We start from the raw sequence: 16,600 nt of genomic DNA, 5'->3' as shown, positions 1-16,600 counted from the left end.
TAAATGATAGCTGTTGCTGGTATTCAGCCGCTCAGTCCTGTCCGACTCTTTGCGAGCCCATGGACTGCAGCACGCCAGACCTTCCTATCCATCACCATCTCCCAGAGTTTGCTCAAACTCATGCCCACTGAGTCGGTGATGCCATCTAACCATCTCATCCTCTGTCGTCCCCTTCTCCTCCTGCCTTCAATCTTTCCCAGCATCAGGGTCTTTTCCGATGACTCGGCAATTTAAAAAATCTCTGTAATTCTCTTACAGAGACTGACAAAATCAGCGTGTTCCGCGTGTGGCAGAGCGGGGCGGCCCTGCCGGAGGCGGCGGTTCAGCATCACCAGTCACCAGCATCGTCAATCATCGTCAAACTCGGTTCCGGAGCAGTTGCTGGGCCAGCTGGAAGGTCTGCTTAATTGGTACCAGCCTCTTCTCCGCTCCCATGGCGCCGGACCGGATCGAGGCGAAGCCGTCCGCGCTTGACGACAGCCAGAGACTGACCACCATCCGCGTCTCAGCAGACGACCCCAACTCCGGTCAGTCAGCAGCAGACAGCCGACAGCTCGGTTACCGCCAGAGCCTTCAAATACCTCCCGCGAGAAAAGGAAACACCGCGAGACAACCGCGAGAGCAGGGCCGCCTCCTGGCTTCGCGCGTGCGCAGAGGACCGAGCCGGCCTTCTTCCGGTTGCAGGTGGGATGGGTTTCTCTGGGTGCGGAGGCGAGGCCGGAAGTGGTGTTGAGTAGGGAATGGGGGGCGAGGTACACTGGCGGTGGGCAGGTTAGGCGGGAGGCTTGCGGCTCTGGGCTGGAGGTAAGAAGGAAGAAAAGTGAGCTCTGGTGGGAGTGGTCCGGATTCGTCTGAAGGGAGATATTGCGGGGTTCGTTGGTGGGAGGCACGTTTCGGTTTTGCTCAGAGAACGGATGGACGTCCACCGGAGGTAGGGAGCTGCGATCCTGGATCCGGGGGCGGATGCTCTCTGGTCGGCTGAAGGGGTCAGGCTGCGGTTCGTAGACCTAGTTAGCTCCCTTGAGATCTGGAGGAAACGGGAGTCTCCTGGGAAGAGGATTACATTTTAATCTAGTTAAAGCTCATACCTGCAAAGTCCTCCTCTTAAGGCATAATTAACTAATGAGTGCACGATAACAATACAGGAAACAAAGGAGAATATCAGAGACAGAAGGTAATTTTAAGTTATTGGTTATGAGACAAGCAGGCAGTGCCTTCAGGAAAGAATCACGCCTTAGCCATCCCTTTTAAAAATAGAATATTTTTTGACTGACACGAAGTAGAAATAAAACTAGAACCAATACATATATTTGAAGCCCTTGGTCTGCTCCATCCAATTCCATTCTGTTCTCTCTTGACCAAGGTCCCTCCCCTTTAAAGCACCTTTATGTTTTATTTTTTAATTACATGCATAGTGCTGTTTTGCATAGTTTTCACAGTCAGATATGTGTATATCCTTTGGCAGCTTTCTTAATGTAAGATTTGACAGTGTTGTGTAACTCTAGCTCATTCATTGTTAACATCTGAACAGGTGTGTTCCTTTGTATGAATATACCCACTATCCATTTTCTTGCTTTGTATTCCCAGCGCCTGGCACATTGTAAATCCTTACATGTTAGTTGAATGGATAAATGCTGTGGCATTTGAGCTTAATCATAAAGAATAAATAGGATTTTAAATGACTTAAAGCAAGAGAAGTAGTCCAGGCACAGGGAATACCAGCCAGAATGAAAACAAGTGTAAAAGTGCGTGAGGTATTTCAAGAACTCACGGCAGTCTTAGAGCTTCAAGTGTAGGATTGTGTGGAAATACCAATTTAAATGACATTATCCTGAAGAGATTGCACTGGTTCATAGCCAATAGAGGTTTTTGAATTATGAGGAGACTGATCAGAGCTGTATTTTTAGAAGATAGTACTAGAGCACTATGGAAGTATGTCTAAGAGGTAAAAATTCATGGTAGGTAATTAAAGACCACACCTGTCAGGCATCATAATAATGATCATTGTGTTAAGCATGTAAGGCAATCATGCAGACCTGCTTAAAACCTTAGAACATTCTCCTAGTCCACTCACAGCGCTTTTGTAGACAGTTATTTCATACCTTCTGTCAAGCTTGCAACATTTTCTACTTCAGACTCCCATTTAGTTATTACCTTGTATCCTCTTTCAGTTAAAAAAGGACTTCCACATGCTTTCTTCCTCACACTTATCAGGTCTGTACACTAATACACTATGTCTACTATTACTGTAGGTGAATTGTCTGGAGAAAGCGGGTAAGCCCTTTAAGAATACTTTTTGAATACGACAATATACACTGTTGCTCTGAAGCATAGCCGAATGGACTCCTAAAGAGGCTTCCCGGGTGGCACTAGTGGTAAAGAACCCTCCTGCAGATAACAAGAGAAGTGGGTTTGATCACTGGGTAGGGAAGATCCTCTGGAGGAGTGCATGGCACGTCACTCCAGTATTCACGCCTGGAGAATCCCATGGACAGAGGAGCCTAGCAGGCAGGCTACAGTCCATGGAGTCGACTGAAGCGTATGTCATTCTATAATTTCTTTGGGGCTTCCCTGGTGGCTCAGACAGTAAAGAATCCGCCTGCAAAGCAGGAGACCCAGGTTCGATCCCTGGGTCGGGAAGATCCCCTGGAGGAGGGAATGACAGCTCACTCCAGAATTCTTGCCTGGAGAATTCCATGGACAGAGGGGCCTGGTGGGCTATAGTCCATGAGAGTCTCAAAGAGTTGGACAGGACTGAGCTGCTAACACTTTCACTTTCAAAGAGGATTGGGTCTAAATGAAAATAGTAAAAATAAAAAAGAACAGAATGATTTAAAGACGATTGTTTTTGTCTAAAAGAATTACTCAAAAAAAAAAAAAAAGAATTACTCATACTCATAATAATATAAATGAGAGATTCGTTTTTTTAAGTCTTTCTTATTTTCAGGTAGATTTATGTGTTTGGTTTTATAAGATAAATCTAAATATAGTTTGCTTTATGTTTTTATAAGCAATTTATTTTGAAATATAATATTGTGGAGGTTTTAAATGTCTCACTAATCTATGTCTTACATATCACCAAATTGTTCAAATATAGTTTGGTAACTTATTTTTCACTGACTAATAAAAATAGAATGTCCATGGTACAGTTTACTATAGGTGTCATTCATTCTCTCATTTAATCTTTCAAATGCATTTATTGAGAACCAACCATGTGACAAACACTGTTCTAGGAACAGGTAGATAAAAAGATTCATTAGTGGAAAGTCACTAACCTGAAACTGTATCCCATGCCTCTATTAATACACCTTGGTATATAAGATGCTTTCAGCTACAAGTATTTGGTTACCTTAACTCTTGAAAGTCTCTTCTAAAGCATGGCTAAACTAGATGCACAGCTGATAAAAGAGCATTATTGCTCTTCTTATTTATCAAAGAGATCCAGATTAGTTCCGGTTTAATATGGTGATGCTCTCCACCATACTTTGCCTCCATCTGGGAGGCATCTGCCAGAAACTCATTACTCCTGCTAACTACCTTGGCAGACAGGACGGAAGACCTCCAGAGAAAAGCTTTGCCTCTTTCTCAGAGGAGGGTAAGATATTTTGAACATGTCATCTTTGGGGAAACATCTAAGGATTAAGTCAGAAGCATCTACCAGACCCTGAATTCTCTCTCCCATAGGTTGCTAAGTCGTGTCTGACTCTTTGTGACCCCATGGACTGTAGCACACCAGGCTTCCCTGTCCTTCAGTATCTCCCTGAGTTTGCTCAAACTCATGTCCACTGAGTCAGTGATGCCTTCCAGCCATCTCATCCTCTCCTGTCCCCTTCTCCTCCTGCCCTCAATCTTCCCCAGCATCAGGGGCTTTCCCAGTGGCTGGCTTGTTAAAAATGAGGATCCTTGTGAAAAATGCTTGTTTACAAACAGTGCAGCAGTCAGGTTCCTCAGTGTTTACCCAAAGGAGTGGAAAACTTTTGTACACACAAACACTGGCAGCCCATGTTTATAGCAGCTTTATTTACAATTGCCAAAAATTGGGAGCAACTAAGCTGTCTTTCAGTAGGTGAATGTATAAATAAACTTATAACCAAGCAAATATTTTTCAGTGCAAAGAAGACATGAGCTATCAAGTCATGAAACTACATGGAGGACCTTTAAATGCATATTACTGAGTGAAAGAAGCCAACCTGAGAAGTCTATATACATGTAATTCCAACATTGTGGCATCCTGGAAAAAGCAAAATTGTGAAGCTGAGGTGGTTAAAAAAAAATCAGTGACTACTGAAGATCAGTGGGGGTAGGAAGGAAGGGAAGGATAAATAGAGGCACAGGAGTTTTAGGGCAGTGAAAATTCTCTGATGCCATATGGTGGATACATGCCATTATTCATTTGTCATAACTCATAGGATGTATGACCCCAAGAGTGAGCCTTAGTGTAAGTGATGGACTTTGGGTGATGGCGATGTATTGGTGTGGCTTTGTCACCTGTAACACTTACCACTCTGGTGGGGGATGTTGATAATGGGGAAGACTGCATATGTAGGGGCAGGGCTATGTGGGAAAAAATCTCTACCTTTTGCTCAGTTTTGCTGTGAACCTAAAGTTGCTAAGTTTATTACATTAAAAAAAAAAACGTATTATACATGACATACTCTAAGTCCCCTTCAAGTTTACTGTTAAATACAATTTAATGAAGTCTTATAGAAGACTCTCACCAAGGCCTTCTCCCTCTGGCAGCATCTTTCTTGTTTCAAGGTCAAAACATGATGCCTCTTTAAATCTAAAAGATTAGACTGGAATAAATACAGTGGTGACGGACTGATGAAAATTGATGGCATTCAGATCATCTGTGGGCTTCCCTGATGGCTCAGTAGTAAAGAATCCACCTGCCAATTCAGAAGACCTAGGTTCAAACCCTGGGTTCGGAAAATCCCCTGGAAGAGGAAATGGCAACCCACTCCAGTGTCCTTGCCTGGAAAATGCCATGGACAGAGGAACCTGGCAGGCTACAGTCCTGGGATTGCAAAGAGTCAGAGGTGACTGAGCACAGATGGAAGACTTTACCCTTCTTGCATTCCATTCTCACCCCGACCCCCACTCCCCCACACACAAAGTAGCATTACTTAATGGAGAGGTTTGTAAGGAAGTGCTGTATTATGTTGATAAGACCCAAATATCCCAAATTCAAGAAAGCAGTGCAGTAAGTACTTTCAAAATGGGCACACTCAAAGTGAGCTAAGAGGAAAAACACTTGGTGGATGAGCTGTGCTCCTCCATGGTCTGCTGTGTTCAGCTTTGGCAGTGTACTCTGCATCTCCTGGTACTGACCCCCAGGTCTTACATCATTTTTTCCCTCTCCCAGTCTTGGTTGAAGTAGTATGCCTTTTAGAAATGGGCCTAAACCTGTATAACATGGTGGTGAGGAGAACTACAGCTTTTTGCTTCAACATCCAGGACCTTGGATTTTGTAAAGGTCACTATAACTGGGAACAGTACTGCTCTGTCTTGTAATGCTTAATGTCATATTTCTGGTCTTATTCCCAGGTCAAGGATGCATTCCAAGAAAGCTCTAAAGATATATCACCAGCTCCAACCATATAGTTGACCTAGCCATGAAAAACCTCATTGGACCCTTACTAGATCAAAGTGTAATTTGCCATCTTAAAAAATATGCTTCCCATCAGAAAGTATCAGGAATAAAAATCTGAGATATATACCCACCACTTCAAGGAAGTTCCAGTGTCAGCCAGCAGTTTAGCAGATCAGCTAGTTTCTTTGATCATCAAGCAGATGTAGTCAAGCTACCAACACAACAGAAGGAAATGTCTCTGTATCAGTATTTTCCATGCTATGTGTGGGACCCATTTGGTAGGTCATGAAATCAATTTTGTGAGTCATGATGAACATTTTTAAAAACAAAATAAAATTTGAAATATCAGAGTGCTTTGCATAAATCCTTTGCCAGAATTGTGCACCTTGCAGGGAATACTAAGGTCAGTTTCAATATGTGAAAAGATATTTGATGGAGGGGATATGATGAATATAGTGTTCATTGATTGCTTAAGAAACGGTTTTTCAGTCATTTGTTCATTGATGTTTGGTTTTCATAACAAAACGGCTGATATGCAGTCTAGTTGTATATTATAACTTGCAACTGGATATAAAGTCTGAGATGTTCAACTGAGATTCAGTTGCAAATTGAATGTTTTGGAAAGATGTTATCTAGGCTATAAATATGTATATGCACATATACATATATATTTGAGTTAGTGGCAATTGTAACATTCAAAATTGCTTTTAAAATGGATCATTTCTTTTTTAAAAGAAAGAGGAATAATGAAGCAAAATATGCAAAAGCATGCTCAAGTTCTACCTCTGGATCTGGAAGTGTGACCAGTGACAATTATGAGAAAAATACTGACTCTAATCTGCAAACATCAACTGCATTTGAACCACATTTCAAAAAGAAAAAAGTTAGTGTAAGACGTTATAATGAAGATTTTTTAAAATATGGTTTTATCAAATGTGAAAAACCCTTTGAAAGTGACAGACCTCAGTGTGTTATTTGTAATAATATTCTTGCAAATGAAAGCTTAAAACCTTCCAAATTAAAAAGGCACTTAGAAACACAGCATGCTGAGCTTACTGATAAGCCTCTTGAATATTTTCAAAGGAAGAAAAAAGACGTAAAGTCACCAACACCATTTCTTAGCTATTCTGCTGTCGGTGAGAAAGCCTTATTGTCATCGTACTTAGTTGCATATCGGGTGGCAAAAGAGAAAATGGCTTACACAGCTGCAGAAAAAATTATTCTTCCAGCATGCTTGGATATAGTGCGTACAATTTTTGATGATAAATCTGCAGATAAATTAAAAACTATTCCTAACGATAACACGATAGCTCTTCGAATTTGTACAATTGCTGAGCATTTAGAGGCCACGCTTACTACTCGATTACAGTCAGGAATAGACTTTGCAGTTCAGTTTGATGAAAGCACTGATACTGGAAGCTGCACAGCACTTTTAGTCTATGTGAGATACACGTGGCAAGGTGACTTCATGGAGGATTTTTTGTGTTGTTTAAACTTAACCTCATGCATAAGTGAATTAGATATTTTCACAGAATTGGAAAAGTGCATTGTTGGTCACTATAACTTAAACTGGAAAAACTGCAAAGGAATCACAAGTGACGGAACAGCAAACATAACTGGGAAACAGAGCAGAGTAATTAAAAAGTTGCTCGAGGTGACTAGTGCCACGTGGAATCACTGTTTTATACATCGTGAAGCATTAGTGTCCAGAGAGATCCCACAAAATCTCATGGAAGTATTGAAAAATGCAGTGAAAGTTGTTAATTTTATTAAAGGAAGCTCACTAAACAGCCGACTGCTTGAAACCTTCTGTTCAGAGATTGGAGCTAACTATACCCACTTGCTGTATCATACCAAAGTCCGCTGGTTATCTCAAGGGAAAATATTAAGCAGGGTTTATGAACTCAGGAACGAGATCCATGTTTTTCTCACTGAAGAGAGATCTCATTTGGCAACTATTTTTGAGGATAATATTTGGGTAATGAAACTGGCATATTTAACAGATATTTTTGGCATCCTTAATGAACTCAGTTTAAAACTACAGGGGAAAAACAATGATGTATTCCAACAGATGGAACGGATCCAAGGATTCCGAAAGACATTATTGTTGTGGCAAGCGAGACTGAAAAGCAAGCATCCTAGCTACTACATGTTTCCAAGATTTTTGCAGCACATTGAAGAGAATGTTATTAATGAGAACATTTTGGAGGAAATAAAACTAGAGATACTGTTACATCTCATGTCTCTCTCTCAAACCTTTAACCATTTCTTCCCAGAAGAGAAATTCGAAACACTAAGACAAAATTGTTGGGTAAAAGATCCATTTGCTTTTCAAAACCCAGAATCAATAACTGAGTTAGACCTGGTGCCTGAAGAAGAGAATGAATTATTGCAGCTCAGTTCTTCAATCACATTGAAGAATGATTATGAAGCATTAAGTTTATCAGCATTTTGGATTAAGATAAAGGAAGATTTTCCTTTGCTAAGTCGAAAGAGCATCCTGCTACTATTACCATTCACAACAACTAGTTTGTGTGAACTGGGATTTTCGGTCTTAACCCAGTTAAAAACAAAGGAAAGGAATGGATTCAGTGGTGCAGCAGAAATGCGGGTAGCACTCTCCTCCTGTGTTCCAGACTGGAATGAGCTCATGCGCAGGCAGGAGACTCCCCACCTTAAATCAGTCTGACCTGGTTTTTGTTGGCGTTTAATATTTTGTGATCCTTTCCTGTGTTGTATTTAAATGTTAATATAGCAGTGTATGTGGTAACTTATGTTTTATTTTTGTTAAATTTAAATACTAATAAAATAATTTTATGTCCATTGAACAGAAATTAATGAATTTTGATTAGCGGTCATGCACTGTTGTAGAGGCATTTGGGATATGAAATGAAGAAAACAAAAGGTCATTCTCTAGTGGAGCTTTAGTTCTGGCAAGGAGGGAAAGATGATAAATGTAATAAATACAACCTTTATAATATTTAGCAGGTAATAAGTGCTGTAGGAACGGGCTTCCCCAGTGGCTCAATGGTAAAAAATCCCCCTGCAATGCAGGAGACGAGAGACATGGGTTCAATCCCTGGGTCAGGAAGATGCCCTGGAGGAGGGCATGGCAACCCACTCCAGTATTCTTGCCTAGAGAATTACATGGACAGAGGAAGCTGATGGGCTACAGTCCCTGGGGTCACAAAGTTGGAACACGAACTGAACACACATGCAACGCAACAAGTGCTATAGAAAGTAATAAGAAAGGAGGTCAGGGAAGTATTTGAGGACCAAATCATGAAGGACTATGGACCATTCTAGGGCCTCTGGGCTTTGCCAGTGACATGGAGAGCAATTGAAGGGTTCTGTGCAGGAGAGACGTGGTGCGAATTTGGTTTTCAAAAACTCCTTCTGACTTCTGTTTTGAGAATAGATTGAATTTAAAGGTTGCCTCTTTAAAGAAGTCCTTCCTAATCACCTTAGTTCGGGTACATCCTTTATTACTCTTCCTTCTATTTCTTTGCTTTCTTGGTGGTATGTAATTTCTAATATTTGTATTTATTTGGTTACTGGTTCTGTCAGTCTGCCACCTGGAATGCATGCTCCATAGGAGCAGAAATTGTGTCCCATCTTGCATGATACATAGTAAGTGGATATTTCATTTACATTTGCTGAGGCACAAATGAATCTGTGATACCTGTCACTTGTAACCTGAAGTCATATTCCCTGGAATAATGAATCAATGTATGGCAAATTTCTTTGCCCTTTTTACATTTAAATATCTGATTTGGGGGGACTTACCTGGTGATCCGGTGGTTAAGACTTTGCCTTCCAGTGCAGGGAGTTCAGGTCCAACCCCTGGTGAGGGGACTAACCTTGTGGTTCAGTCGGTAAAGAACCCGCCTGCAATGTGGGAGCCCTGGATTGGATCCCTGGCTTGGGAAGATCCCCTGGAGAAGGGAAAGGCTACCAGTATTGTGGCCTGGAGAATTCCATGGACTGTATAGTCCGTGGGGTCGCAAAGAGTCACAACTGAGCGACTTTCACTTCGCTTCAGGGGACTAAGGTCCCAAATGACGTGAGGTGTGACCAGAATTTTTTTTAAAGTCTGATCTTTGTCAGATTATAAGTGTCCCCAAATGGCACTGATTGATGTTGCTTCCTCACATTGTTGCTGAAAATTAAGCAACTTAATTGCTTAACATGTCTTCCTCAAACTGCTTTCAGCTTCTGCCTCTCGCGTTTCCTGACCGCCCTCCCCAGCTGTTTCTTTGGGCGTGGTCTTTCTCTAAAACCACAGGTTAGCAGTTCCTTTCCATCAGCCTTTCCTAGCGTTATTGTAATCTTTGGGGATTTTTTTAGATTTTTCTACTCTGTTAACAAAGTAATAGACTTATCCCCCTTTTGGGTGCTTTCAGCTGGAAGACAACTGTCTATGAAGAGCTCACATTTCTGCATAATCTGAATCCTCTGAATGAAAGTATTTGGATTTAAATTAAGAATATGCATGTAAGGGAACATTTCAGGATGGTGAGACTAGAAACATCCTTCTTTCCAAGGAACATCCCTGGGAAGTAAATGTCAAGTCTTCTCCTTACTTCCCTGGAGACATTTGCTTGCCTTCCAAGAGTAATGAGTAATCTCTCTGGGGAGAAGGGTAGGAAGATGTACCAGTAGCCCCTTAAAACCCGTCTCCTGTGGTGCAAGCGCTGCGTGAAGAGCTGACACCTGTGGGAACTGGAGCATAGGCAGTGAACCCACAATGCTCATCTGGTTCCCTTTTTTTTTTCTTGCTATAAGTAATAAGTTGTATCTCTGATCCAAAAGTTTTGTATCTTTATGGCCAACATATGTCACTTCTGTAGTTCATGGGGTCACAAAGAGCCAGACACAACTTAGCGACTGAATAACAACGTCACTTCTACAAAATCCCTTTTACCGTGTGTGACAACATACAGGTTTCAGGGACTAAGACTTGGCCGTCTTTAGTGGGAACCATTGTTCAGCCTATCACAGTCCACCCCCAGTCCTCTCAGACTCTTCTACGTCCCACGTGAAAAATGCATTCATCTATTCCAGGGGCTTCCCAAAATCTCAGCCCATTACAGCATCAACTCAGATCTCATATCTCACCATCTAAATTATGTATGGGCGCACTTCTGGGTGTAACCTATCCTGGAGCAAAATCTGTGGACCTGTGAAATTAGAAAGGAAGTCTGTGTTCCAAAAATAAGAGTGGTGGGACAGGCACAGGGTAACAGGTCCTTCCTCATTCAGTAAGGGAGAGAATGAAGGAAAAGAGCCAGTTGATCACTTGTAAAGTCCACCTAGGCAAACTCCGTTAAGTTTCAAAGTGTAGAAATAACTTCCATGGCTCACGCTTCTGCCCCCTGGACTCATTGCACTCCCAGAGCTCTCCACCCTTGGAATCATCATTTCTTATCAAGAGTAATACATCTCTGTTGTTCACAGCCCATTTTCTGCCTGTAGAATTTTGGGGATCTGACAGCTTTTACAATTTTGTCTTCTGTCCCTTTTCATCCAGTGTGACTATGTTTCTGTTGGTACAGCAGTCTCATAAACATTGTGGGTGATAAATTCACTCCGTTAGAAGAGGCTACTCCACAGATATTTCCTGAACCATTTCATTTCTGTTTCTGGCTTCTGAGTCATAGACCCCTTCAAAGAGCCCTCTATGTATTTGAATCTGCTAACCTTTTGTACTTCCCAAGCAGTAGCAAAAGTCTCTCCACACTTAAAATGGTTAAGACGATAACTTTAATGTGTATTTTACCACAGTTAAATTTTTAATTAAAAAAAAAAAAAAAGACAATACCTCACTAACCACATCATTGGCTAACTCTCCAGAGCATCCTTTCCTGACATTGAATCTCAACTCCAGCATTATTTGCGATCTGCGTAGTCTAAGAATTTCCCAAATAAAATTCTGCTAACTTTTTGTAACGGTTCTCTCCACTTTTTTCTTTCACACTTTACCAAAAGCAACAAGGAGAAACCGGGTCACACCTTCAGAACTTCGCTGGGAAATCTCAGCCAAATACCCAGATTTGTTGCTTACAAGTTCCGTTTTCTGTATAATTTATAGGACACAGTATTACCATTATATAACAGAACCCCCTTGCTTCCAATTTCCAAAAACATTCCTCTTTTCGTCCTGAGACTTTATCAGCAGACACTGATATTTCTTTTTTTGGCTGTGTCACATGGCATACGGGATCTTAGTTCCCTGAGTAGGGTTCAAACCCATGCCTCTGAAGTGGCAGCTTGGGGTCTTAACCACTGGACCAGCAGGGAAGTGCCCCAAACCCACATTTCTACTAACCATCTGTTAATGGCAATCTAGGATTTTCTATCATGTTCCTCAGACTTCTTCCAGCTTCTACCCATTACCCACTTCGAAACCACTTTCATATTTTTAGTATTTGTTACAGTAGAGTTGGCACAGTTTGGAGCCTGAAAAAAATCTTTCTTCTGATGATTGAACTCGCCACACTCCTTCTCCAATTCCACTTCTTCTTTGGGGTATGCTCCTGGCAGACTCTGGCCAAGATTAGCCAGCAGTAAAAGCTCATGATGTCCCTCCCAAGCTTAGTCTTGGATCTGAAGACAAAGGGAAGCAGAAAGAGACACTTTTAGAGACCAAAACCTATACTCACTTCCTATTGCTGCTGTAACAAATGACCACAATATGAATGGCTTAAAGCAACACAGATTTATTATCTTTTGGAGGCAGAAGTCCAATGATCATCTCATTGGACTAAAGTCAAGGTGTCAGCAGAGTTTGTTCCTTCTGGAAACCCCAGGGAAGAATCTGTTTCCTTGAGTTTTCAAGCTTCTAGGGTCTTTCTGCATTCGCTGTCTCATAGCACCTTTCTGCGTCTTCAAAGCCAGCAGCAAAGCACTTTCAAATATCTCTCTGCTTCCATCACCACATTGCTTCTCTCTATGATTGCCTTCACTTATGAATCCATTGGACCCATCCGGACGATCCATTATAATCCCTCCATCTCAGGATCCCTAATTTAACCACATTTGCAAAGTCCCTTTTACCATGTAAGCTGATGTATTCATAGGTTCCACAGGACTAAGACATGGACATCTCTGTGGGACCATTACTCAGTTGACCACAATTGAAAATAAACACAAGGAACAAACAAGACAATGATAAACATTTAAAGGGACTTCCCGGGTGGTGCTAGTGGAGGAGACAGAAGAGACATGGCTTCCATCCCAACTCTTGGGTCAGGAAGATCTGGAGTAGGAAATGGCAACCAGCTCCAGTATTCTTGCCTGGGAAATTCCACGGACAGAGGGGCCTGGCAGGCTACAGTTCATGGGGTCACAAAAGAGCTGATGTGACTGAACGGCTGAGCACAAGTATTTAAAAACATTCATTGAGAGGTCATTATGAAACGTTGTTCAAACCTTCTAATTCATTTTCTCTCTTGCTTCATCCTCCAGCAACCAAAAATTCCAACCAGCAAACAAGACAAAATTTTCAATAAGGAAGTTCAGGAATTATTGAAAGCACTTGTTGTTCAGGAGGACAAAGTTCAAATTAGTACTGTGTCCAAGGTCTTTAAGATATAAAATATGACCCTGGAAATTCCCTGATGGTCCAGTGGTTAGGACTCCATGCTTTCACTGCCGAGGGCGTGTGTCCAGTTGCTGGTTGGGGAAATAGATTCTGCAAGCCTTGAGGTAGGGTGAAAAAAAACAAAGGTATGACCCTAACTTTTTTAGTCAGATCTCAACCTGCACCCTATTTATCAGTGGAAATAAAATTATACCTTTTTCAAGTGAAGCCCCGTGCTTTCTCATTGTTCTGCCTTTGCTCGGGCAATGGTTCCATCTGAAATATCTTTTCTCCCAATTCTGTATATCAGCATTCTCTTCTTTCTTCTAGAACCTCATATAAGGAGAATGATAAAGTGTGTATTCTATTATGTTTAGCTTCTTTCATTAAGCATATGTATATTTTTAGATTCTTCATTGTTTGCTCCTTTGTGTCTCTCAGTTGTATTTTATTGTAGACTACATCACAATTCGCTTATTCCTTCCTTGTTGGGTATCTGCATTGTTTAGGGACTACTATGAATTAAGCTGCTATGCATATTTCATGTATAAATCTTTCAGTTCAGTTCAGTCACTCAGTCGTGTCTGACTCTGCAACCCCACGGACTGCAGCATGCCAGGCTTCTCTGTCCATCACCAACTCCCAGAGCCTACTCAAACTCATGTCCATTGTGTCGATGATACCATCCAATTATCTCATCCTCTGTTGTCCCCTTCTCCTCCTGCCTTCAGTCTTCCCAGCATCAGGGTCTTTTCCAATGAGTCAGTTCTTTTTTTAAATTATTTTTTAAATTTAAATTTATTTATTTTAATTGGAGGCTAATTACTTTACAATATTGTATTGGTTTTGCCATACATCAACATGAATCCACCACAGGTATACACATGTTCCCCATGCTGAACCCCCCTCCCACCTCCCTCCCCTCTGGGTCGTACCATCCCTCTGGGTCGTCCCAGTGCACCAGCCCCAAGCATCCTGTATCCTGCATCGAACCTGGACTGGCGATTCGTTTCTTACATGATATTATACATGTTTCAATGCCATTCTCCCAAATCATCCCACCCTCTCCCTCTCCCACAGAGTCCAAAAGACTGTTCTATACATCTGTGTCTCTTTTGCTGTCTCACATACAGGGTTATCGTTACCATCTTTCTAAAATAAGTCAGTTCTTTGCATCAGGTAACCAAAGTATTGGAGTTTCAACTTCAGCATCAGTCCTTCCAATGAATATTCAGGACTGATTTCCTTTAGGATGGACTAGTTGGATCTCCTTGCTGTCCAAGGGACTCTCAAGAGTCTTCTCTACCACAGTTCAAAAGCAGCAATTCTTCTGCACTCAGGTTGCTTTATAGTCCCACTCTCACATCCATACATGACTACTGGAAAAACCATAGCTTTGACTCGATGGACCCTTGTTGGCAAAGTAATGTCTCTGCTTTTTAATATGCTGTCTAAGTTGGTCATAGCTTTTCTTCCAAGGAGCAAACATCTTATAATTTCATGGCTGCAATCACCATTTGCAGTGATTTTGGAGCCCCCCAAAATAAAGTCTGTCACTGTTTCCACTGTTTCCCCATCTATTTCCCATAAAGTGATGGGACCAGATGTCATGATATTAATTTTCTGAATGTTGAGTTTTAGGCCAACTTTTTCACTCTCCTCTTTCACTTTCATCAAGAGACTCTAGTTCTTCTTTGCTTTCTGCCATAAGTGTGGTGTTATCTGATGTCTGAGGTTATGTATATTTCTCATGGCAATCTTGATACCAGCCTGTGCTTCATCCAGCCTGGTATTTCCCATGATGTACTCTCAGTTCAGTTCAGTTCAGTCGTTCAGTCGTGTCCAACTCTTTGCGACCCCATGAATCGCAGCACGCCAGCCTCCCTGTCCATCACCGACTCCCGGAGTTCACCCAAACCCACGTCCATCGAGTCGGTGATGCCATCCAGCCATCTCATCCTCTGTTGTCCCCTTTCCTCCTGCTCCCAATCCCTCCCAGCATCAGAGTCTTTTCCAATGAGTCAACTTTTAGCATGAGGTGGCCAAAATACTGGAGTTTCAGCTTTAGCATCATTCCTTCCAAAGAACACCCAGGACTGATCTCCTTAGAATGGACTGGTTGGATCTCCTTGCAGTCCATGGGACTCTCAAGAGTCTTATTCAACACCACAGTTCAAAAGCATCAATTCTTCGGCACTCAGCTTTCTTCACAGTCCAACTCTCACATCCATACATGACCACAGGAAAAACCATAGCCTTGACTAGACGAACCTTTGTTGGCAAAGTAATGTCTCTGCTTTTGAATATGCTATCTAGGTTGGTCATAACTTTCCTTCCAAGGAGTAAGGGTCTTTTAATTTCATGGCTGCAGTCACCATCTGCTGTGATTTTAGAGCCCCCCAAAAATAAAGTCTGACACTGTTTCCACTCTTTCCCCATCTATTTGCCATGAAGTGATGGGACCAGATGCCGTGATCTTCGTTTTCTGAATGTTGAGCTTTAAGCCAACTTTTTCACTCTTCTCTTTTACTTTCATCAAGAGGCTTTTTAGTTCCTTTTCACTTTCTGCCATAAGGGTGGTGTCATCTGCATATCTGAGGTTATTGACATTTCTCCCTGCAATCTTGATTCCAGCCTGTGCTTCTTCCAGCCCAGCGTTCTCATGATGTACTCTGCATATAAGTTAAATAAGCAGGGTGACAATATACAGCCTTGATGTACTCCTTTTCCTATTTGAAACCAGTCTGTTGTTCCATGTCCAGTTCTAATTGTTGCGTCCTGACCTGCTTTATTGATGTACTCTACATATAAGTTAAATAAGCAGGGTGACAATATACAGCCTTGATGTCCTCCTTTCCCGATTTGGAACCAGTCTGTTGTTCCATGTCCAGTTGTAACTGTTGCTTCTTGGCCTACATACAGATTTCTCAGGAGTCAGGTCAGGTGGTCTGGTATTCCCATCTCTTGAAGGATTTTCCACAGTTTATTGTGATCCACACAGTCAAAGGTTTTGGCATAGTCAATAAAGCAGAACTAGATGTTTTTCTGGAACCCTCTTGCTTTTTCGATGATCCAGTGGATGTTGGCAATTTGATCTCTGGTTCCTCTGCCTTTTCTTTTCTTTTTTCCTTTATTTTTTTTTTAACTTTACAATATTGTATTGGTTTTGCCATATATCAACATGAATCCACCACAGCCTTTTCTAAAACCAGCTTGACATCTGGAAGTTCATGGTTCATGTACTATTGAAGCCTGGCTTGGAGAGTTTTGAGCATTACTTTGCTAGCGTGTGAGATGAGTGCAATTGTGCAGTAGTTTGAATATTCTTTGGCATTGCCTTTGGGATTGGAATGAAAACTTTTCCAGTCCTGTGACCACTGCTGAGTTTTCCAAATTTGCTGGCATATTGAGTGTAGCACTTTCGC

The 16,600-nt window shown here is 41.7% G+C and overlaps 1 protein-coding gene across 1 annotated transcript; it reads left to right on the top strand.

Moving 5' to 3' along the window:
• The first annotated feature begins 368 nt into the window (after positions 1 to 368).
• Positions 369 to 5,941, top strand: LOC102399857. The gene is made up of 2 exons (XM_006054948.4): positions 369 to 684; positions 5,548 to 5,941. Exons 1-2 carry the CDS (start codon positions 434 to 436, stop codon positions 5,606 to 5,608), a joined length of 312 nt encoding a protein of 103 aa, XP_006055010.2. The 5' UTR covers positions 369 to 433; the 3' UTR covers positions 5,609 to 5,941.
• The last annotated feature ends 10,659 nt before the right edge of the window (positions 5,942 to 16,600 follow it).

This window comes from Bubalus bubalis, chromosome 7 (genome assembly GCF_019923935.1).
Source record: "Bubalus bubalis isolate 160015118507 breed Murrah chromosome 7, NDDB_SH_1, whole genome shotgun sequence".
Taxonomy (NCBI): domain Eukaryota; kingdom Metazoa; phylum Chordata; class Mammalia; order Artiodactyla; family Bovidae; genus Bubalus; species Bubalus bubalis.
This window is presented reverse-complemented; position numbering and strand designations above follow the sequence as displayed.

Coding starts and splice junctions, on each gene's coding strand:
- LOC102399857 (XM_006054948.4), top strand. CDS start 434: ATGGCGCCGGACCGGATCGAGGCGAAGCCGTCCGCGCTTGACGACAGC. Junction 685..5,547: donor CGGCCTTCTTCCGGTTGCAG/GTGGGATGGGTT, acceptor TCTTATTCCCAG/GTCAAGGATGCATTCCAAGA.